This window comes from Condylura cristata, unplaced genomic scaffold (genome assembly GCF_000260355.1).
Source record: "Condylura cristata isolate star-nosed mole 26May11 unplaced genomic scaffold, ConCri1.0 scaffold00017, whole genome shotgun sequence".
Taxonomy (NCBI): domain Eukaryota; kingdom Metazoa; phylum Chordata; class Mammalia; order Eulipotyphla; family Talpidae; genus Condylura; species Condylura cristata.
In genome coordinates, this window is record NW_004567118.1 from 29,269,406 (window position 1) to 29,289,034 (window position 19,629).

General features: G+C 55.0%; 3 protein-coding genes across 6 annotated transcripts in view; 2 read left to right on the forward strand and 1 right to left on the reverse strand.

Annotated features, from left to right (window-relative positions):
* Positions 1-11,607, forward strand: part of NEURL4 (neuralized E3 ubiquitin protein ligase 4) — an 11,745-nt gene extending 138 nt beyond the window's left edge. Inside the window, exons 2-30 of the mRNA XM_004685099.1 lie at positions 2-198; positions 1,025-1,469; positions 1,674-1,739; positions 1,887-2,185; positions 2,338-2,449; positions 2,541-2,629; positions 3,027-3,099; positions 3,238-3,502; positions 3,732-3,913; positions 4,192-4,277; positions 4,399-4,561; positions 4,657-4,855; positions 4,946-5,022; positions 5,119-5,197; positions 5,524-5,693; positions 5,787-5,918; positions 6,336-6,481; positions 6,578-6,802; positions 6,887-6,985; positions 7,067-7,228; positions 7,402-7,566; positions 8,081-8,239; positions 8,622-8,801; positions 8,929-9,016; positions 9,116-9,223; positions 9,373-9,517; positions 9,964-10,076; positions 10,158-10,323; positions 10,902-11,607. Of these exons, the coding sequence (XP_004685156.1) occupies positions 2-198; positions 1,025-1,469; positions 1,674-1,739; positions 1,887-2,185; positions 2,338-2,449; positions 2,541-2,629; positions 3,027-3,099; positions 3,238-3,502; positions 3,732-3,913; positions 4,192-4,277; positions 4,399-4,561; positions 4,657-4,855; positions 4,946-5,022; positions 5,119-5,197; positions 5,524-5,693; positions 5,787-5,918; positions 6,336-6,481; positions 6,578-6,802; positions 6,887-6,985; positions 7,067-7,228; positions 7,402-7,566; positions 8,081-8,239; positions 8,622-8,801; positions 8,929-9,016; positions 9,116-9,223; positions 9,373-9,517; positions 9,964-10,076; positions 10,158-10,323; positions 10,902-11,106 (4,595 nt within the window). The 3' untranslated portion in view covers positions 11,107-11,607. The remainder of the gene's footprint in view (position 1; positions 199-1,024; positions 1,470-1,673; positions 1,740-1,886; positions 2,186-2,337; positions 2,450-2,540; positions 2,630-3,026; positions 3,100-3,237; positions 3,503-3,731; positions 3,914-4,191; positions 4,278-4,398; positions 4,562-4,656; positions 4,856-4,945; positions 5,023-5,118; positions 5,198-5,523; positions 5,694-5,786; positions 5,919-6,335; positions 6,482-6,577; positions 6,803-6,886; positions 6,986-7,066; positions 7,229-7,401; positions 7,567-8,080; positions 8,240-8,621; positions 8,802-8,928; positions 9,017-9,115; positions 9,224-9,372; positions 9,518-9,963; positions 10,077-10,157; positions 10,324-10,901) is intronic.
* A 223-nt stretch (positions 11,608-11,830) lies between these two features.
* GPS2 (G protein pathway suppressor 2) lies at positions 11,831-14,453 on the forward strand. Of its 2 annotated transcripts, XM_004684675.2 has the most exons (11): positions 11,831-11,904; positions 12,103-12,265; positions 12,568-12,677; positions 12,762-12,874; positions 12,991-13,070; positions 13,162-13,244; positions 13,421-13,574; positions 13,673-13,762; positions 13,852-13,931; positions 14,011-14,106; positions 14,277-14,453. In XM_004684675.2, exons 2-11 carry the CDS (start codon positions 12,172-12,174, stop codon positions 14,358-14,360), a joined length of 984 nt encoding a protein of 327 aa, XP_004684732.1. In that variant the 5' UTR covers positions 11,831-11,904; positions 12,103-12,171; the 3' UTR covers positions 14,361-14,453. The 2 variants fall into 2 exon arrangements, with proteins under 2 accessions (XP_004684732.1, XP_012581932.1); XM_012726478.1 differs by lacking the exon at positions 11,831-11,904 and having other exon boundaries at positions 11,915-12,265.
* Positions 14,454-14,644: 191 nt separating this feature from the next.
* Positions 14,645-19,427, reverse strand: EIF5A (eukaryotic translation initiation factor 5A). Of its 3 annotated transcripts, none has more exons than XM_012726479.1 (6): positions 19,184-19,427; positions 17,171-17,356; positions 15,923-16,027; positions 15,593-15,724; positions 15,438-15,507; positions 14,645-15,273 (listed from the first exon to the last, which is right to left on the reverse strand). In XM_012726479.1, the coding sequence occupies exons 2-5, from the start codon at positions 17,333-17,335 to the stop codon at positions 15,445-15,447; spliced, it is 465 nt and encodes a 154-aa protein (XP_012581933.1). In that variant the 5' UTR covers positions 17,336-17,356; positions 19,184-19,427; the 3' UTR covers positions 14,645-15,273; positions 15,438-15,444. The 3 variants fall into 3 exon arrangements, with proteins under 3 accessions (XP_012581933.1, XP_004684730.1, XP_004684731.1); XM_004684673.2 differs by having other exon boundaries at positions 14,645-15,269; positions 15,434-15,507; positions 19,184-19,426; XM_004684674.1 differs by lacking the exon at positions 19,184-19,427 and adding an exon at positions 18,820-18,965 and having other exon boundaries at positions 14,645-15,269; positions 15,434-15,507.
* Positions 19,428-19,629: the final 202 nt, after the last annotated feature.

Sequence of the window (19,629 nt, forward strand, 5' to 3'; positions counted from 1 at the left end):
GGCCCGGGGCCGGGGTCCAGCGGGGGTCTGGGCAGCGGCGGGGAGCTGCATCCGCGCACTGGGCGCTTGGTGAGCCTGTCGGCCTGTGGGCGTACGGCGCGGCGGCAGCAGCCAGGCCAGGAGTTTAACCACGGGCTGGTGTTAAGCCGGGAACCCTTGCGCGATGGACGCGTCTTCACAGTCCGCATCGACCGCAAGGTGCGGAGCTGGGGACTCGGAACCGAGGTGTGGAGGGTGGTGGGAGGGCACCAGACGGGGTAGCACAGCCAAGGTAGTCTACATCGTGGGTACCGAGAGGGAACCAACAGACCTTAGGGCACTAGGTGGCGGGCAGAAAGGGAGAATGAAGCAGAAATGTTCGGTCTGAAGGAAGAGACAAGGAGAGCTGAGTTTCCTCAAGAACCAGGGGCTTCTGAAGAATGGTTAGGGAGTGGGTCTTCTGGAACAACGTCTGGGGTAGGGAGGATGGAGATGACAGAAATGTGGTGGAAAAGAGATAGCCAGGGAAAGAACAAACCGTTGAAGGGCACATTTAGGGAATGAGTTGCAGGATGGTGAGCACAGATACTCAGGAAGAGAGGTAGGTGTGTGATTTAGTGAGGAGGCCTGGTCCACAGAGATAGAATTTGGGAGGAGGGTAAATATAAGTGGGGCCAGAGCTGAGGAGAAAATGGGGGGCAAGGAGAGTGACACATAAGAGCAATGGTTGAGGAGCCACATAGACCAGGGAAGGATGAAGGGCTGGAGGCTGGAGGCATGGGATATGCTGTCCTGTGGAGAAAGGCACAGTGTGGCAGCCCCCGAGCATTCAGAGCACAGAGCCCAGTTGCCGGGCAAGGATGGGCTCAGGCAATCCTGAGTCCAGAAAATTACATGTGGGATCAGTATCTCGTTGCTCAAGAGAAAAGCCAGTTAGCTGCAGCGTAGAAAAGGGGGATGCAATGGCCTGTGAATTGTGGTTTCCTGCTGTTGGGAGACATAGTCATGGCCAATCCTGAGCCTCTGTCCACCACCCCTATCACAGGTCAACTCCTGGAGTGGCTCCATTGAGATTGGGGTGACGGCACTGGACCCCAGTGTGCTGGACTTCCCAAGCAGCGCTACAGGGCTGAAGGGGGGCTCATGGGTAGTATCGGGCTGTTCGGTGCTGAGGGATGGACGTTCTGTGCTGGAGGAGTATGGTCAGGACCTGGACCAGCTTGGCGAAGGGGACCGTGTGGGTGTGGAGCGCACAGCTGCTGGGGAGCTGCGGCTCTGGGTCAATGGGCGGGATTGCGGTGTTGCCGCCACGGGTCTGCCCCCTCGTGTCTGGGCCGTTGTGGACCTTTATGGCAAGTGCACCCAGATCACCGTGCTACCCCCTGAGCCAGGCTTCAGCCCCCCTACTCCCATCCCTACACCTCCCCTCGAGCCTTCTGCCCCCCCGGAAGATTCTGCCTTGGCTGAACAGGGGACCTCTGGGGATGAAGGTGAGAACACAGCTAGACCAGTGGTGGCATGGGAGGCAGAGGGAATGACTGAGAATGGGGGTGATGCAATGACAAGTGAAGCTGGGTGTGGGAAGGGCCACTCAGACCCCTGCGTCTGTTGTAGGGAAGAGGGGGGTCTCCTGGCTGTGGGCCCTGCAGCAGGGGCTGAACCCTTATTCCCCTCCCATCCCACCTGGTCCCCAGCCTTCATGGTGTCCCCAGCGCAGGCCCGGCCGGAGACGTTTCCTAACAGCCTTGAGTCGCATAATGGTGAGGGTTTCGGGGAGGCCCTGGGAAGGGGAGTGGGAAGTGAGGTGGACAAGGGAGGAACCTCAGGTGAGGGGTAGAGAGAGAGCATGGCAGGCCTGAGGGTATCAAACCTCAACTCAGTTTCCTTCTTCCATCCTGCTGCTGTAGATTTTGCCAGCATGGAGCTGTCTGAGGTGGTGAGCAATGCCATCCTATCTGCCTACAACGGGGGGCTCCTAAATGTGAACCTGAGCTCCCCACCAGCAGGGGAAGGTCTGGCCCCCAGTGGAGCTGCCACTTCACCCATACTCACTTCCAATGATGCCCTCCTCTTTCACGAGAAATGTGGAACTCTCATCAAACTCAGCAACAACAACAAGACTGCTGAGCGCCGCCGACCCCTGGATGAATTCAACAATGGGGTTGTCATGACCAACCGCCCTCTTCGAGACAATGAGATGTTTGAGGTGTGTGCGACCCCGCAGCACCTCTAGCCGGCATTAAAGATGGGGCTGGAACCTTGACACTGGAAGAGGGGCCTGGGTTAATACAGAGGGCTGAGGTTGCTCTCTCCGTATTTACATTCCCTTTCTTTTCCTTCTGCTGTTATCTACCCAAGATCCGCATCGACAAACTGGTAGATAAATGGTCAGGCTCCATTGAAATTGGCGTCACCACCCACAACCCCAATAATTTGGAATACCCAGCCACCATGACCAATCTCCAGTCAGGTACCCGCTACTGGCAGGGTGAGGGAAAGGCTGGAGGTTCCTAAGGTAAAGGAAGCCCATCCCCTAACCAGGTGTGTCCATCTTCCCCCAGGCACCATCATGATGAGCGGCTGTGGGATCCTGACTAACGGCAAGGGAACCCGCCGGGAGTACTGTGAATTCAGTCTGGATGAACTGCAGGTGAGAATGACCTAGGCGCGGCCCTGGACCTTTCATCTCAAGTTCCCTCTGAGAAGGCAGGACGCCCAACACTTCAGGAGCTCAGACTGGAATCAGATGGTTGCAGTTCCTCTTACTGTTTGGCCATTTGTGGTAGTAGCTTGAGGCAAGAAACGTAACCTCCTTTGTAGGTTTTCTTTTTTCCTAATGTCTAAACTGAGCATAAATTGTGTGAGTTAAACAAATTGATATTCATAAGTTTAACTCAGTGTCTGACTTGCTTCAAGGATTCAGGATGGTCTGATACAGAAACTTTATGGAACTGGGCTGACAGAAAGCCTGCAGGACCACTCTGCGGTCACGGTCTGGAGACTGGCAGTAGGTGGAGTCCAGACTGTTATTTTTCTGTTTTAAATAGGAGGGTGACCACATCGGTCTCACGAGGAAGTCCAACTCTGCCCTCCACTTCTTCATTAATGGCATCGATCAGGGTAAGGGATAACTCAGAGGATGGGTCAAGGCTTTTGGGGGAGATTTATTCCTTGTCTTCTGCCTCTCTCTGAAGCTTGGCTTCCCTCTATTTGACTCTCTTTCCCTCACTCTCATCCCTGTATCATTTACCTCCACAGGTGTAGCTACGCCCTTAACACCCCCAGTGGTGTACGGTGTGGTGGACTTGTATGGGATGGCAGTGAAGGTGACCATAGTGCACAATAACAACCACAGTGACCGTCTGCGCCGGAACAATGCCATCCTCCGGGCATTATCCCCTGAGGGGGCCCTCCGCCGTGCTGCTCCTGCTGCCCAGGCAGAACCTGAACGTCTGCTCTTCCACCCCAACTGTGGGCAAAAGGCAGCCATCACCCACGAGGGACGCACTGCCCTGAGGCCCCAGTATGGCCATGGGGTGGGGAGAAGCCTACAGAAGGGGCTCTTTTGCAGGGATGGGGCGAGGGGAAGTGGGAGGCAGAAGGATCTGGTCAGGAGGATACTAGACAGAAAAAAGGGAGCCTCGTGGAGTATGAAGTTTTGCTGGTTGACTTGGGTGATGGGTGCTGGGCAGGCGTTGCTGGGCTAAACGGGGTGTGCAGGTGTCTTAAATCCCTCCTTACTGTGCCCTCAGTGCCACCGATGACTTTAATCATGGCGTGGTGCTAAGTAGCAGAGCCCTGCGTGATGGGGAGGTGTTCCAGGTGCGCATCGACAAGATGGTGGACAAATGGGCTGGCTCCATTGAGATTGGCGTCACCACCCACAACCCTGCCTACCTCCAGTTGCCCTCTACCATGACCAACTTGCGCTCTGGTGAGCTGGGAAGGGCAGGGCCAGGACAGAGCCCTCGGGAGGAAGCGGTCTCAGAAGCCCAACTCTTGTGCCCTCACTCTTGGCTGAGGAGTGCCATGCAGGCGGGCTGCGGCTGGCTTGGGAGCTGCAGTCCTCATGCCCCGTTCTGGGAGGAAAGCTGACTTTTCAAAGAAGGCAGGCTGGGCGTAGATGGCTTCAGGAGTAATGTGGGGACGGCTATGTAAAGGAGATGCGCCTGCTTTGTGCCTTATGCTCTCTGCTTCTCCTTGTCCTCTTAGGGACCTGGATGATGACTGGGAATGGGGTGATGCACAATGGGACAACCATCTTGGACGAATACGGCCACAATTTGGACCGCCTCAAGGTGGGAGAGTGGGTGTACCCCTGCTGTCGGTAGTAGGGAGATATGCAAGGTGGGGCTGCTGCAGGACCAACCCAGGCAGGAACTCTGCCTGACTCCTCACTCCAGCCCCCCTTCTTCCAAGGCAGGGGACACGGTAGGCGTGGTGCGGAGGGAGGATGGAACTCTCCACTTCTTTGTCAACGGGATGACTCAGGGCCCTGCTGCCTGGAATGTGCCCCCGGGTGTCTATGCTGTCGTCGATCTCTATGGCCAGGCAGCCCAAGCCACCATTGTGGACGACGTGGGTGAGGGCCGAGCTGCGCAGGCCTGGGAGGTTGGGGTGAACTCGGGAAGCTGCAGCGATAACCGTAGGCCTCACAGATGATGCTCACCCTTGCAGAGGTGCCTCCAGTCCCTGAGCCACTTCCTGAAGGGAATAACCAGGTGTCTCCTAGCTCCCCGTCATCAGGGGCTGGGGGCTCTGACTTGCGCTTCCATCAGCTGCACGGCAGTAATGCAGTCATCACTAATGGGGGCCGCACTGCACTCCGCCACAACTGTCGCAGCGAGTTTAATGATGCCATTGTCATCTCCAACCGGTCAGTGTCTGGACTTTCATGCCCCACCTTGCTACTGCCCAGCTTCAGCCAGCCGAGTAGGACCTATCCGATCATCACTTTCTCTGACAGGGCCTTACGGGATGGAGAGCTGTTTGAGATTGTCATTCAGAAGATGGTGGACCGCTGGTCAGGCTCCATTGAGGCTGGTGGGTGGCATCTGTGTGTGTGTGTGTGTGTGCTGGGGGGTGTGCTGGCTGTCTGTGGCTAGGATTCAGTACTGACCTACTCCTGCCTCCTTCTAGGAGTGACCGCTATTCGGCCAGAGGACCTTGAATTCCCCAACACTATGACGGACATTGATTATGATACATGGATGCTGAGGTTGGACTGCCTGCTGTGGGGACCAGCTGTTCAGGGCTGGGTGGAGCCAGCTAGGGTGGGGAAAGCAGGGTTTGGGACCTTTGGTGGTCAAAGGCAATGACAGACCTGGGGGATTTGGCTGCTTGTCCCGTCCTTTCAGTTCTAGGAAGACTCCCCTAACCTCATACCCCTAGATTCAAACCCCTCACCATAGTTCCTGCTTGTCCCGCCAAACCCAGGTCAAGACCCAAATCCAAGGCACTGGGAGATTCTGACAGGCAAGGACTGGGAAGGGAACTGTTTGGGGAGGAACCTGGAAGACTGACATCCCTTCTGCCCCCTTCCAGTGGGACAGCCATCATGCAAGACGGTAACACGATGCGCAATAACTATGGATGTGACCTTGATGCACTGGGCACAGGTGCACGCATTGGCATGATGCGAACCGCGAAGGGCGATCTGCACTACTTCATCAATGGCCAGGACCAAGGCGCTGCCTGCTCAGGCTTGCCTCCGGGTAAAGGTGACTACTCTGTGGCTTTCAGCCTGCCGCCCTCAGCCTGGCTGGCCTTGGGCTGCCAGGCTTCTGACGCCTTCCTTTCCCACCCAGAGGTATATGCAGTAGTGGATCTGTATGGCCAGTGTGTCCAAGTGTCCATCACCAATGCCACCGGCCCCATGGACAACAGCCTGGCAACCAGCAACACTGCCACCGAGAAGTCATTCCCCCTGCAATCGCCAGGTTCAGCCGGCAGGGAGGGTGGGAGGGAGGTTGGGTCCTGCTTGCTTGCTGTGGTCCTTCAGGATACAGCTTTCAGGTTAGGGAAACTGTTCAAAGGAAGCCTGGTCGCAGCAGTAGCTACAGATAGAAGGGAAGAAACAGCCCATGGTGGGAAGCAGCCAAGGAGAGGGAGGATGTTACAAATGGCACAGCATTTGGGTGCTTCCCTCCTACCTAGGGGCTAGGACACCAACAGCTGGGGATTGCAGGTTTGGGAACGCTTCTTACTGTGGTGACAGGTGGCCCAGGTCTTGAAGGAGTAATGGCAGATGGGATGTTTGTGTCAACTTCCTGTTTCATCTAAAAGCTTTGCCCTGTGTCCTGTCTGAAGCCTGCTGCCCCAATCCTGCCCCTCCCCCCGGTGCCATTTTTCCACAGTGGCTGGTGTGGCTCACCGATTCCACAGTACTTGTGGCAAGAACGTCACTCTGGAGGAAGACGGCACAAGGGCAGTGCGCTCGTCTGGCTATGCTCATGGCCTTGTCTTCAGTACCAAGGAGCTCAAGATTGAGGAAGTCTTTGAGGTGGGCTGTGACAACACAACAAAGAAGAACCGGGCTAGGTTGTTTCCTCACCTCCTGCTCCTAGCTAGTGCCACTGATATTTTGTCTCTCTCCCAGGTCAAAGTGGAAGAGCTGGACGAGAAGTGGGCAGGTTCACTCCGGCTAGGGCTTACCACACTGGCACCAGGGGAGATGGGGTCTGGAGCAGGCAGTGGCCCAGGGCTGCCTCCCTCCCTGCCTGAACTCCGGACTAAGACCACCTGGATGGTGTCCAGCTGTGAAGTGAGGCGTGATGGGCAGCTCCAGAGGATGAACTATGGCCGCAACCTAGAGAGGCTGGGGGTGAAGCAGCGACTCCAGGGACAGGATGGGGTTGGGGAGGGGGTGGCAGGGAGAGGTGGGCTGATTGTCTGTTTTTGGCCCTAGGTGGGGAGCCGTGTGGGCATTCGGCGGGGGGCAGATGACACCATGCACGTTCTCGTAGATGGAGAGGATATGGGGCCTGCAGCTACTGGCATTGCCAAGGTAGACCAAAGGCTTTCATGGGTTTCTGGAAGTGGGGTTGAAATCTTCTATCTCTGACTTCTTGCATTTTTTGTATCCCAGAGTGTATGGGCTGTGTTGGATCTCTATGGGCCGGTACGGAGTGTATCTATTGTCAGCTCCACGAGGCTGGAGGAGACAGAAGGCACTCAGCCTCCATCCCCGAGCTCGGACACTGGCAGTGAGGGCGAGGAGGATGATGAGGGCGAGGAGCATGGCCTTGGAGTAAGTGTGTATCTGGGTGGACAGTTGGGTCACTGGACACCAGGTCATTGTGGGGTTCTCTCTTCCAGTCCAGGAAATGCAGAGGCACTATGCTCAAGCTCTGCGTAAACTCCCCTGGGATGGCTTGGGCTCACCTTGGTAATCCCAGCAGCTCAGTCTCTCTTCCACTCCAGGGCCAGAGTCAAGTGGCCATCATGCCCACAGCCCTTGAGTTTCTGGAGAACCACGGGAAGAACATCCTTTTGTCCAACGGGAACCGCACAGCTACTCGAGTGGCCAGCTACAATCAGGGCATTGTCGTCATCAACCAGCCTCTGGTGCCCCAGCTGCTTGTCCAGGTGGGCCTCACCTTCTTCCCCAGTTCCTCTTGTTCAGGGTGGCCCAGGGCCAGTCTTCCTGGAGAGAGGCACTTTGCAGGCTCAGGACAAAGTAGAAGACAAGCCCCTTAGATAAACTTCCTGGACTTTGGCTCCTACCCTGTGATGGGGTTTGTAGGTTGGTTACTGGTGGCTGGCCAGGGAAGTAGAGCTGGGCTAGGGTAGTCCATGGGGAGGTTTGATGCTGTTTGTGGCAGTCGGGAGGACTTTCCAGAGAAGGGGACCCTTCTGTTACAAAGTAAAATACATCAGAATTATCCAGGCAAAGGAAATCCTAGGGACAAAAATTTTCAGTGGCCGCAACAAGGCCAACACTACAAGAGGGAAGGAAACAATGGGATTTGCAATTTCTGGGCCCTCCGAGCATTAGAAGTGCCAGCTTCTCTCCCTGGTTGGGCTGAGAAGCTTGGCGCTGCTGGGTAGGTGCCCTCTTCTCTGGGTACCATGACTGGGAAGGAGTTGCCTTCTCCCCCAGGTGCGGATAGACTTCCTGAACCGCCAGTGGACCTCTTCCCTTGTCCTGGGAGTCATCACCTGCCCGCCAGAGAGGCTTAACTTCCCTGCTTCTGCTTGTGCCCTCAAACGCGCAGCCTGGCTCCTTCGGGGCCGTGGTATCTTCCACAATGGTCTCAAGGTGGGTAGGGAGCAGAGTGAAGCGAAAGGGCCAGGTTTCTGTGTAGGAGCGGTCGACCAAATGGGAGAGGCAGGACCCTCTAGCTCTGGAGGTGGGTCATTGAGGTACAAGGGGCCCTAAAGCACATGGGCAAGGGCGTACGTGTCATTACCTGGACAGCCTCAGGCTTGCCTCTTGTTTCCCTGCCATTGAGAATAGGGGGATGGGCGGTGGTCTCTCCTCCAGTTACTTCAGGTAACTGAAGCAGCGGCTAGAGCCTGGGTAGTGAGCAGATGTGAAGGCAAAGTTCAGGGGCTGGTGGCCTGAAGCAGAGTGAAGATTAGGTGTGGCTGCATCTGGTGGGAGTCTGACCTCTGGGAAGACAGTAGGTCTCTCCTCCCAGATCTGTGAGAAGTTTGGGCCAAATCTGGACACATGCCCTGAGGGCACCATCCTGGGCCTTCGGCTAGACAGCTCTGGGGGGCTGCATCTCCACGTCAATGGGATGGACCAGGGGGTGGCTGTGCCTGATGTCCCCCAGCCCTGCCATGCGCTTGTGGACCTCTATGGACAGTGTGAGCAGGTTAGTGGCAATGGAGGTAGGGAGGAGTGAGTGCCTGGGACATGGGACTATCATAACAAAGGGGCATTCTGTGTTCCAAGGAAGAGATCAGTATCCCCTTCTGGCTGACCACCCTTCTCCCCTGCAGGTGACAATTATAAGTCCTGAACCAGGAGCTGCCAGTGGAAAGAGTGTTGGAACTCAAGGGGACATGGAGAAAGCTGACATGGTGGATGGTGAGCCAGCACGAAGGGATGAGGATCCCACCCGCACCCCCACCGAGGCTTTTGGCTCTTGCTTCTGTGAACTCGGCCCCCTGTGCCCCCTCTATGCAGGTATCAAGGAGAGTGTGTGCTGGGGCCCACCACCCACTGCTAGCCCTCTCAAGACTTGCGAGTACCATGCCCTTTGTTCCCGCTTCCAAGAACTGTTACTGCTTCCTGGTGAGTTCCCAGTCCCCAGAACCACCTTGTTTCCTGGACTTGGCCAGGGCCAGGTCCAGAGCCCTGGAGACCAGTTGGAAGGAGGCTGAGGGCAGGAGAGACCCAGGGCAGGAGCCACAGCACCAAGCATGCTACTCACTCTCCCGCAGAGGATTATTTCATGCCTCCACCGAAGCGTAGCCTGTGCTACTGTGAGTCTTGCCGGAAGCTGCGTGGAGATGAGGCCCACAGGCGCCGTGGGGAGCCTCCCCGGGAATATGCCCTGCCCTTCGGCTGGTGCAGGTTCAACCTCAGGTACAATAAGGGTTAGGGTAGGATCATGCATCTCCCTTACCTTTTTTTTTTTTTTTTTTTAAAGATTTATTTATTTATTCATACAGAACTGGGGTACAGGCCAGAGATGCGGAGGGTGAGAGGATTCACCAGAGACAGAGTGGGGAGCAGAACAGGCAGATCGACGAAGTACACTGCTGAGGGGAGCAGCGGGCGGGTCAGGAGAGGTCTGCCACGCCATGTGGTCACCTCCGGGGCAGGCGGGAATCGAACTCATGCGGAAGTGGCTTTAGATTCTCAGTGCTGTGCTTTAACCTGCTGCGCCATCAGGGAGGGCCACCCCTTACCTTTTTTACCCTTTTTGAGAAGGAGGGTCAAAGGATGATGCATGGAGAAGTGACCTAACTTCTTGCCTAGTCCATGACTTAGGGGAGCCAGTGACCATTGCCCTGCTATCTAACTCCTAGGGTGAATCCCCGCCTAGAGACTGGAACACTAACCAAGAAATGGCACATGGCATATCATGGAAGCAATGTGGCAGCTGTCCGGAGGGTACTGGACCGAGGGGAGCTAGGAGCAGGTACTGTGGCATCCACAGAAGCAGGGCATGATGGGCCTGTGGCCATTGAGGGGGGCTGCCCTGACTCCACTGTCCTGACAGGCACTGCTTCCATCCTGAGTTGCCGGCCCCTGAAGGGAGAACCTGGAGTAGGGTTTGAGGAGCCTGGCGAGAACTGCGCACCTCCTCGGGAGGAGCAGCCTCCTCCAGTGCTGCTTTCCCCTTCCCTCCAATATGCTGGGGCAGAGATCCTAGCATCCAAAGTGCAGTGAGTACTTGGGAGGGGCTCAGGGCCACCTGGACCCCATGATTTGCAACCCCCTCGCCCTGTGCCCTGTCCCACCTGGTCCTACCAATTCTTCAGTCGCCAACCTAGCAATTCCTTCTCACATTCACTGAATTGATTTTATGCTACCTCAGTGACCAGAAAAAAAGGAAACTTGCTTTTGTAGAACTTAACCTTCTCACTCTAGACCACTTCCATATTTAAATAAGTATTTATTATCTTGAAAGGTGCCAGTACTATGGAAAACAAAAAGTGTAATGTGGGGTGAAAGGGATCAAAGTGTGGTTGGAGCAGTCATGTGAAATAGTGTTCAGGGTAGACATCACAAAGAAGGTGAGATTTGAACAGAGGCATAGAGAAGGAAATAAAGGGTTTAGCCATGGAAATACCATGAAGGTACCAAGAGGAAGACTATTTGAAGTGGAGATGACTGGAGTCTCTGTACAAGATGGGAGGGAGTGATTTCTAGGAACAAGGTCACAGCAGTGGGAGACTTAGCAAGAGGAAAGGCTGTAGGGGCCAAAGGTCTTACCATCCTATTTTTGTTTCTTGCCTGACAGATTCCGGGACCCCAAATCCCAGCGGACACACCAGGCCCAGGTGGCATTCCAGGTGTGTGTGCGCCCTGGCTCCTACACCCCTGGTCCCCCCTCTGCTGCCCTCAGAGAACCTCCTGATCCCCACTTCAGCCCAGCCGAACTTGAGTGGGTAACCAAGGAGAAGGGGGCCACACTCCTCTATGCCCTGCTGGTACGGGTGGAATGAGGGGTGAGACCTCACTACTACAAGCACAGTTGGCCGTTGGGCCTGTGGACTCTGAGCGACGACTGCCTGCACCTCATTCCAATGACCCATGGCATGCAAGGATGCTCAGGCCGGCAGATGCACAGGAGCATGTAGGCAGGCTGTCAGACTAGATGGCAAGTGGAGCACATCTCCATGTTCGCAGGGGCCCCAGGACACTCCCAATGAGGGGAGGGAGCTTGTGGGAAGCCCAGCTCCAAGCCGCGGGTAGCCCCTCTTCATGCACTGATATGGGGAACACGACTCCCTATCCCACCCTCCCCCGTATCACTTAATTTATTTCCGTTTTTGTTCTTGGTTACTGTGAATCCCAGGAGTCTCCCTGTGCCCCCACATGAAGCTGCTTTTTCCAGGGGCCACCAAGCGGGAGTGGGGAAGGGCGGGAGCAAGGGGAAGATCGGACCCCTCTGTACAGTTGTTATGACTCTGATTTATAAGGAGCCAATAAACACCGTCTCAGAGCACCCGCCTCAGCTTTTCTCGCGCACCCTCTCCAAGGAAAGCCCGCTCTCCGCGTCCCCGGAGCTGGAATGCCCTGCCAGCAGCTCCGCCCGGGGGTCAGTCGGCTCTGGGTTGGGTCGCGGTGAAGGGGTTTGGATGCCACCGGCACCCGTCGCAGGCACTTCCGCCTTTTCCTCCCCACATAACCTGTGGGGCCGGTTGCTGCTTTGACTCCGGAAGAATTCTGCGCCGCGTTGCCGGATGTGACGTAGCAGCCGAGGCGCGCAGGAGACCGCAGCGAAAGCAAAGAGAAAACGGGTATCGGGTCCGGGCGCCTGGGGCTGGCGGGGAAGGGGGCGGGGATCGCCGATGCCCCAGGTCCGAGAGCTGCCCGAGCACGCGACGGAGCCTCCGCTGTTGGCAGGGCCGAGCGGGCGACGGGCACGTGATTGGGGCGGCGGGCGGGCTTCCGCCTGGGTCGAACGCGGTCTTCCTTGAGCGTCCGCCTCCCCGCAGGCCCGGGCCGAGGTCTGGCCGTCTGTGACAGAGCCGGGCGCCCACGGCCCGAGCGCCCGCGGCAGCACCATGCCTGCACTCCTGGAACGCCCCAAGCTTTCCAACGCCATGGCCAGGGCGTTGCACCGGCACATCATGATGGAGCGGGAGCGCAAGCGGCAAGGTGAGCCCAGGCCCAAGCGGCTGGACACACGGCCCGGAGCGGTACTGTTATTCCGGGGCCAGCCAGTGTGCCAGGAGCAAATACTTAGAGGGGTGAGACAGCCCCGTTCTGGTGGGAGTTCAAAACTCAAAAATCCTGGCTCTGGAAAGGACCTTGGAGAGCACCTAATAAACCCTCCCTTGTCCTTATATTCTGGTGTGCTGTGATGAGGAGACCTGTACCCTCCTCAAGAAGGAAGAGCCGTTACCCAAACAGCTTTGCTGGTCTTCATCTTCCCACTTTCTTATTCTAACTTTCTCCAGAGGAAGAAGAGGTGGATAAGATGATGGAACAGAAAATGAAGGAAGAGCAGGAGAGAAGGAAAAAAAAGGAGATGGAAGAGAGGATGTCACTGGAGGAGACCAAGGAACAAGTAAGCATTCCCTTCATCTCTTCCAGTCCTTTCTTCTCTTGGCTCTCCTGCCTTCATCCTCTCTCCCCTCTTCTGTCCTCCCAGATCATGAAGTTGCAGGAGAAGCTTTTGGCTCTACAGGAAGAGAAGCACCAGCTTTTCCTGCAGCTCAAGAAAGTTTTACATGAAGAAGAAAAACGGAGACGAAAGGAGCAGAGGTAGAATCAGAGAACTAAAAATAAACAGGGCAGGCAAAATGTAATTGGGGCCAGGTAACAAAAGACCAGTGTTTAGTGTTGAGTATTTGACTTTGATTGCATTCATTTCACTCCAGTGACCTGACCACACTGACATCAGCTGCATATCAGCAGAGCCTGACAGTTCACACAGGAACTCACCTCCTCAGCATGCAGGGTAAGGGACTAAAGAACCCATCTGTCATCATGGCCTCTTCTGGTGGTTGCAATCTTCCATTTCAGCATCATGAAGCCCCTTCTCCCTCTAGGGAGCCCAGGAGGACACAGTCGCCCAGGTACCCTCATGGCAGCTGACAGAGCCAAACAGATGTTTGGACCCCAAGTACTTACAGTAAGGAACAGAATTGGGTGCCTAGCATGTTTTCCCCTAATCGAGGCATCCTCTCAAAACCAGTATTTATGTTGTGAGTGTACCAGACGTGTTGGGGAGAAGGAAAGGAATGGGAAATACAAGTTATTGAATTTCTACTTGAAAGATTGACAGGGTTCTCACCCTCCCCTCCTTAGACCCGGCACTACGTGGGCTCAGCAGCTGCCTTTGCAGGGACCCCAGAGCATGGGCAGTTTCAAGGCAGCCCAGGTGGCGCCTATGGGACTGCTCAGCCCCCACCTCACTATGGACCCACACAGCCAGCCTATAGTCCTAGTCAGCAGCTCAGAGGTGAGTAGTGGGAAAAGGGGGTTCTCTCAAGGCCCCCGGAGAACAGCATTAATCCCAGGCTAAAAGGGTTTTCTAACAGCTGTATCTCCTCTTGTCAGCACCTTCAGCATTCCCTGCAGTGCAATACCTGTCCCAGCCACAGCCACAGCCCTATGCCGTACATGGCCACTTCCAGCCCACCCAAACAGGTGAGAAGACCCCGTGCTGGCATCCTAGGTCTGTGAGTGCTCTCTATCCCATTTTCTATTCACTCCACACATCCTTTTCACCTACCTAGGGTTCCTTCAGCCTGGTGGTGCCCTCTCCTTACAAAAGCAAATGGAACATGCTAACCAACAGACGGGCTTCTCCGACTCAGTGAGTATGGAGCCTTGGGAAGTCAAGGGCTGTGCTGTGCTAAGAGGAGCCCTAAGCGCTCACATTTTCTTTTCTGCAGTCCTCCTTGCGCCCCATGCACCCTCAAGCTCTGCATCCAGCCCCTGGACTCCTTGCCTCCCCCCAGCTTCCTGTGCAGATGCAACCAGCAGGAAAGGTAACGATAACCAAACCTGTTAAAAACCCTTGTACTACCAGGGAAACAAATGGGAAGGACATGTGGATTATACCCCCTGGCTTTCTTTTTTTCCTTGGGGGTGGAAGGGGTTTGGAGTAGAAGGTATAGTGTGCTTACTGACAAGGCCACCCTTGCATCACCACCACCAGTCGGGCTTTGCAGCTACCAGCCAACCTGGCCCGAGACTCCCCTTCATCCAGCACAGCCAGAATCCGAGGTTCTATCACAAGTGATCAGATTTTTATCTTCAGCCTCGCTCCTCCCTGCCATGGTGAGGGCTCCCTACATGTCCCAGACCAATAAAAACCTACCTGCCACTGCCCCTGGCTGCTACTGTTTGTGTTGCCTCCCATGTGAACGAGGCCAGGAGTACATGGAGGGTTGGGGATGGCTAGCAGGTAGTATATGGTAAATCACACTGGTTAGAAGGTTGGTCATAATGAACTCAGGAGTAGTTAATCCAGTAACCTTCCCATTTCCAAACCAAATACCCATTTAATTCAAAGCAGCAGTCGAGTTGGGGGCTTCATATTAAACTTGTAGTTTTATTCAGGTTTGATTTTAACAAATGTGTCGGGGAGAGAGCCCGCAGGAAAGGGTGAAGCCCATGGGGGCACGGCCCTCCCAGATGCCTGAGGAGGGGGCAGGTCCCCTCCCCTCTCTTCTTTCCTCCCCACCTAAAGGGATTTGGGGAGAGAGACATAGGCAGGGGAGGGGGCTGGTCCCCAGTCTGTGGGTGGTGCTGGGGTAGAGTATTGGGAACAAGACCAGGGATGAGTGGGAGAAGGACATAAGGACCACTTGCCAGATCCACAGCTTTCTGATTCCAGGTTGAATTAAAAAAAAAAAAAAAAAAAAACCAACTAAACCACAAGCAGCACCCACTCCCTCTCCCCCACCAGGGCTGTAGTGCGAGGGGAGAAGAGTAGGGCAGCTTCACCAAGGCCATGGTTCACTGAACTTTTGGCCAAGGGAGCAGGGTGAGGGGCAGGGGCTCCCCGACAGATTGAGGGGGTGGGGAAAACCAAAATAAAACGTCAAATAAATTGTAGGAGTCCAGCCAACGGCCGGGCCAGAGCTGAGCCAGGCTGGGGGAAGGGGCCTCTGCAGGCTCGAGGATCACTGCTGCCACCACTGCCACCCTGGGTAGGAGAGAGAAACCAAGTAAGGACAGGACAAGCCTTCAACAGTTAGTTGGGCAAGGTGGGCAGAAAACACACCTGGAACAATTAAAACTAAAGCGATTTTTTGATGGGTACAACAAAGTATGTAAAGGGGTTTCTTTTATTTCTTTTTTTTTTTTTACCTGGGAGCCAGTTATTTTGCCATGGCCTTGATTGCAACAGCTGCTTCCTCTGTCATGGCAGACAGCACCGTGATCTGGGGAAGTCATAAGTCTGAATTCAGAGGAAGCACAAAGAATAAAGCTGGACACAAAGGGATGGGGGGAGAAACAATACCATACCAGGATCTCTTCTCCACAGTCGTACTTCTGCTCAATCTCTTTGCCAAGGTCTCCCTCAGGCAGACGTAGGTCCTCTCGCACCTCCCCACTGTCCTGGAGCAGTGATAGATACCCATCCTGGATTCCAATCAGCTGGGGGCAGATAGGGAAAGAAGCTGAAGGTAGGCCCAAGTAAGCCACGGATAGGGTGTAATGGACAAACCAGGTGGCAAAGTGATAATGCCAAATAGCCTTTCTTGCCATTTCCCTCTATCCCAGCACAAGCTCTCCTAGTCAGTATTTTTTCCCTATAAACCACTAACCCATCTATTCCCAAGACCATCTACATACCTGAAAATCATTCCTTTTGATGTTGGGGACATCCATATTATGAGTTGACGGGCAGATATCTTCATATTTCTTCCCAGTAAAGATGTCAATACCAACCAGGTGGACCTGTATGTATGCATCACATCAAAGAGAAGCCAAACCAAACTCTAGGATGGAGGAGAGATAAAGGCTCAAGTTGTTCCTGACTGGTGAGGGAAGTCAGACTAGGTTGTTAGGACAAAGATTCAATGACTTGGAACTGAACCAATCAACTCAAGAAAGAAACATAAAGGCCTCTAAAAAAGAACCTGAGATGGAAATCACCGCTGAGATTGGGGCTGACAGGACACAGGAAACTGCAGCTCTGGAGTAGTTTCCTTGAGCTATCAAAGCAATTAACAAGAGCCCTAAGAAAATGAGAGGATTCTAAGCAAAATTATGTACGGTTTTCTAGACTTTAGCCAAAAAAGCCAAGGACATAGGAAATAAGGTAGTAGTGAAAGAGCTGAGAAAAAACAGGATGGAGAAGGGGAAAAGATTAAAAAGGAAAAAAGGGACTTGGGGTGATCAGAGCTATGTAGTTAGGAAATCAGGAAACCATAAAGAATAAAGGATCTAGATATAAAAGGGTAACCCAAGATGAGTGCCAAGTTACCAGAAGATGGGAAATGGACTAGGGGGAGAAAAACCACAAGATACCCAACAAGGACAAACCAGACTGAACTTTGAGAAAAAAGGATTAGTCTGAAGTGTCACGAAAGGACTAGCAAGAATGTTAGGAGCAAGAAAGCAAGGGGAAGTGGGGTGACTCAAGGAAAAGCTGGCAATGGAGAGTTGATCAACAAGGTGATTTAGAAGCTCAGAGATACACTGGAGTTCTTCAGGGAAAGACTGCAACCTGTGTTAGAAGTGAAGAAACCCAGGGCAAAATGAACAAACTATACCTATAAATACTGTAAGGATGAGAAAAAAGGGAAAAAACAGAATGAGCAGCTGAACTGTTAGAACATAATGGATCCCTAAGACAAGTAAATCAGACTCAAAGATAGACAAAGGGAGGATGACCAAAGGATGGGGCAGATGGTCACAGAAGAGGCTGAAGGCAACAGGTATAGTAATAGGAAGGGATCCAGGGCTAAGGCACTAAATATAAGGAATTAAGATGGTAAGAAAAGCACTAAGAGATAAATGGCTAGGCCCGATGAGTCTGCTTCCAGGAGCTGCAAGGACAGAGGTGGGGAAGGCAAGATGTGGAGATGAAATTCTAACCTTGGCGTGGCCGTGCTTGCCAGTCTTGGAGGTAGACATCTCCACGATCTTACATGGTCGTCCTTTAAGCACCACAAAGCCATTCTTACGTAATGCTGAGCACTGCATTGGGAAGGTGGCTGAGGCCCCTGCATCTCCTGTCTCGAAGTCCAAATCATCTGCCATTTTAAGAGGCTTCGATTCCAACTAGGGTTAAGAAAACTGGTGTAAGGGTGGAGGTTAACAGTCACTAAACTATCCCACTATTCACTGACAACATTGCTTCATCCCACCCCCTTCATTATCCACCTAAAATAAAGCTTCCGGATTATACACTGCCTGGGATCACAAATACTTCAACAGTGTGTGCATCGGTGTATGTGTGTGGGAGAGAAGTCCCCCCATCCAAAATTAAAGGGAATGCTTAGGAAAGGAAGGACCCGCAGAGTTAAGATGTCAAATCTCTGGAATGGGCAAAGACCTAATTCCTTGGAGGGGGAAGACTCAGGTGTTAGTTGCCATTGAAACTAACCACCCCTCTTTCCACAAAACCAGGGCTATAATTAGGTGAGCAGCTATGAGCCAGCACATGGGCGGGGCCAATGTGGGGGGGGAGGGAGGGTGGAGGCCAGAGGACCGGCCCCACCCTTCTCTGTTACACCCCCCCCCCATCCACACATGAGCCAGTCACTGGTACAGGAAACCACAAGGCCTCTTTGGGGGATTCCCATCTCTCCAACAAGCATTTGCAGATGCAGCCGAGGGGGAGAAAGTAAAGTTGTTTTCTAACATCCCCTTTGCCAAACACCTCGATCTTGTTTCCCAAAGGGAACCCAGGAACTCACTCTCCTGGAGGGCCCTCCCACTTTTCCCAAGATGCATCGGTCCTGTCGGCTTTTCAGGCAGGGCCTGTACAGTCAGTAGAAAGTGGGGGAGTGAGGAGTGGTGAATGACAATAAAATGAAAGCAAAAGGCTGGTAGTAGTGTGAATAGTACAAATTATACTAGTCTAGTAGAATTGAAAATTCTTAAACCACGGAATCCCTAATAGATACAATGCGGAAGAAGACTATGACAAGGTGAAGAGAACCCATCACAGCGGGGAACTCATCTGCCCAGTACTTTAATGCGATGTTCACACAGCAAGAAGAGTTGGGCTCCTGTCCAAAAGCCCTCTCGTTTCCCCCTTTCTCAGTACTCCCAGCAGAGTGCCACTTACACCTGGGTGGCCGTCTCACTTCACTTAAGGATCGGTGAGAAAGCTCTAGGGGCCCATGAGGTGAGGGAAGCTAACATATGCCTGCACCGGGCTCTCAGGACCCGCGCCCCCGGCTTCTCTCACTCAAAATTCCAAGCTCCCCTAGGCACCCGCGAGGACCAGCCCTCCCCGCATCGGGGGTTGCCCGCTCCAGCCCACCATGTGGCCGCCCGGGGCTTCCGGTGGCCGGGACCGGGGGGAGGGGTCCCCGTAGTGCCATGCGGCCCCCGTCCACATTCGGCCATGCGGCCTCCGACCCCGAGGGCAGCGTCCCGTGAGGGGCACTTCCGGTGCCGCGGTCGCCCCCTCCTCAAAGGCCGCGCCAGGCCGGAGCCACGCCGCCTCCCCTCCCCCCGCCGGCCGCCAACCCCCCCTCCACATGCCCTCTCACCGAATAGCCCCCTCCCCCCACCTCACGTGGCCGCGCGGCGCCCGGTCCTCAACCGCTCCGGTACCCCTTGCCCAGGCAGGCCAGTCTGGCCCCTGGCCCTCGCCCCGGCGTGGCCGCCCGGCGGCCTCTCCCGCGTGGCGGCCTCGCGGCTCGCCGTCCCCCGCCCTGCGTCGCTCCAACGTCACCGGCCGGCCCCAACCGTCACCCCGCGCGCCAACCGGGGCTCGCGTCGGCGCCTCTCCGCACCTCGCGCCGCTCTCCGACGGAATCCCGTGCGGCGGCAGCCACGGCTCCACTAAGCCCCCTCCCCGACCCCCGCGCAGTTCCATCTCCACTCCCAGGCTTAAGCCAAGATTCCGCGCACGCGCGCCCAGCCCGTTCTCACCTCGCGCGAACGCACTGACCCGACCCCGTCCGCTCGCCGCGAGCCCAACCGCTGCCTCCGAGCCCGCTGCCGCTGCCGCCGCCGCTACCGCCGTCGCCGCCGCCGCCGCCGCCTCTACCGCCGCCGCCGCTGCTGCACACGGGTCTTAGTACGCAGGCGCTGACTCCCTACTGACCAACCAAGCAGCCCTGTGACAGCCGCGCAAGCGTGCTATCTATCTCCTCCGCCCTCCACCCCCGCACTGCGCAAGCGCACACACCATTCCCGAGCTCCACCCTCCCTCCCACCTACCCATTTAATGACGCGTATACGTAACTCCGCCCCTCACAAATACTGAGCTCTTCCCACCAGTGGGAAATGCGCAGGCGCACCCGGTTTTTTAAGCCCTTCAACCTCCTCTTCCCTCCCCATGACAGACCACTAGATGTACCGGACAGCCTTTGCGC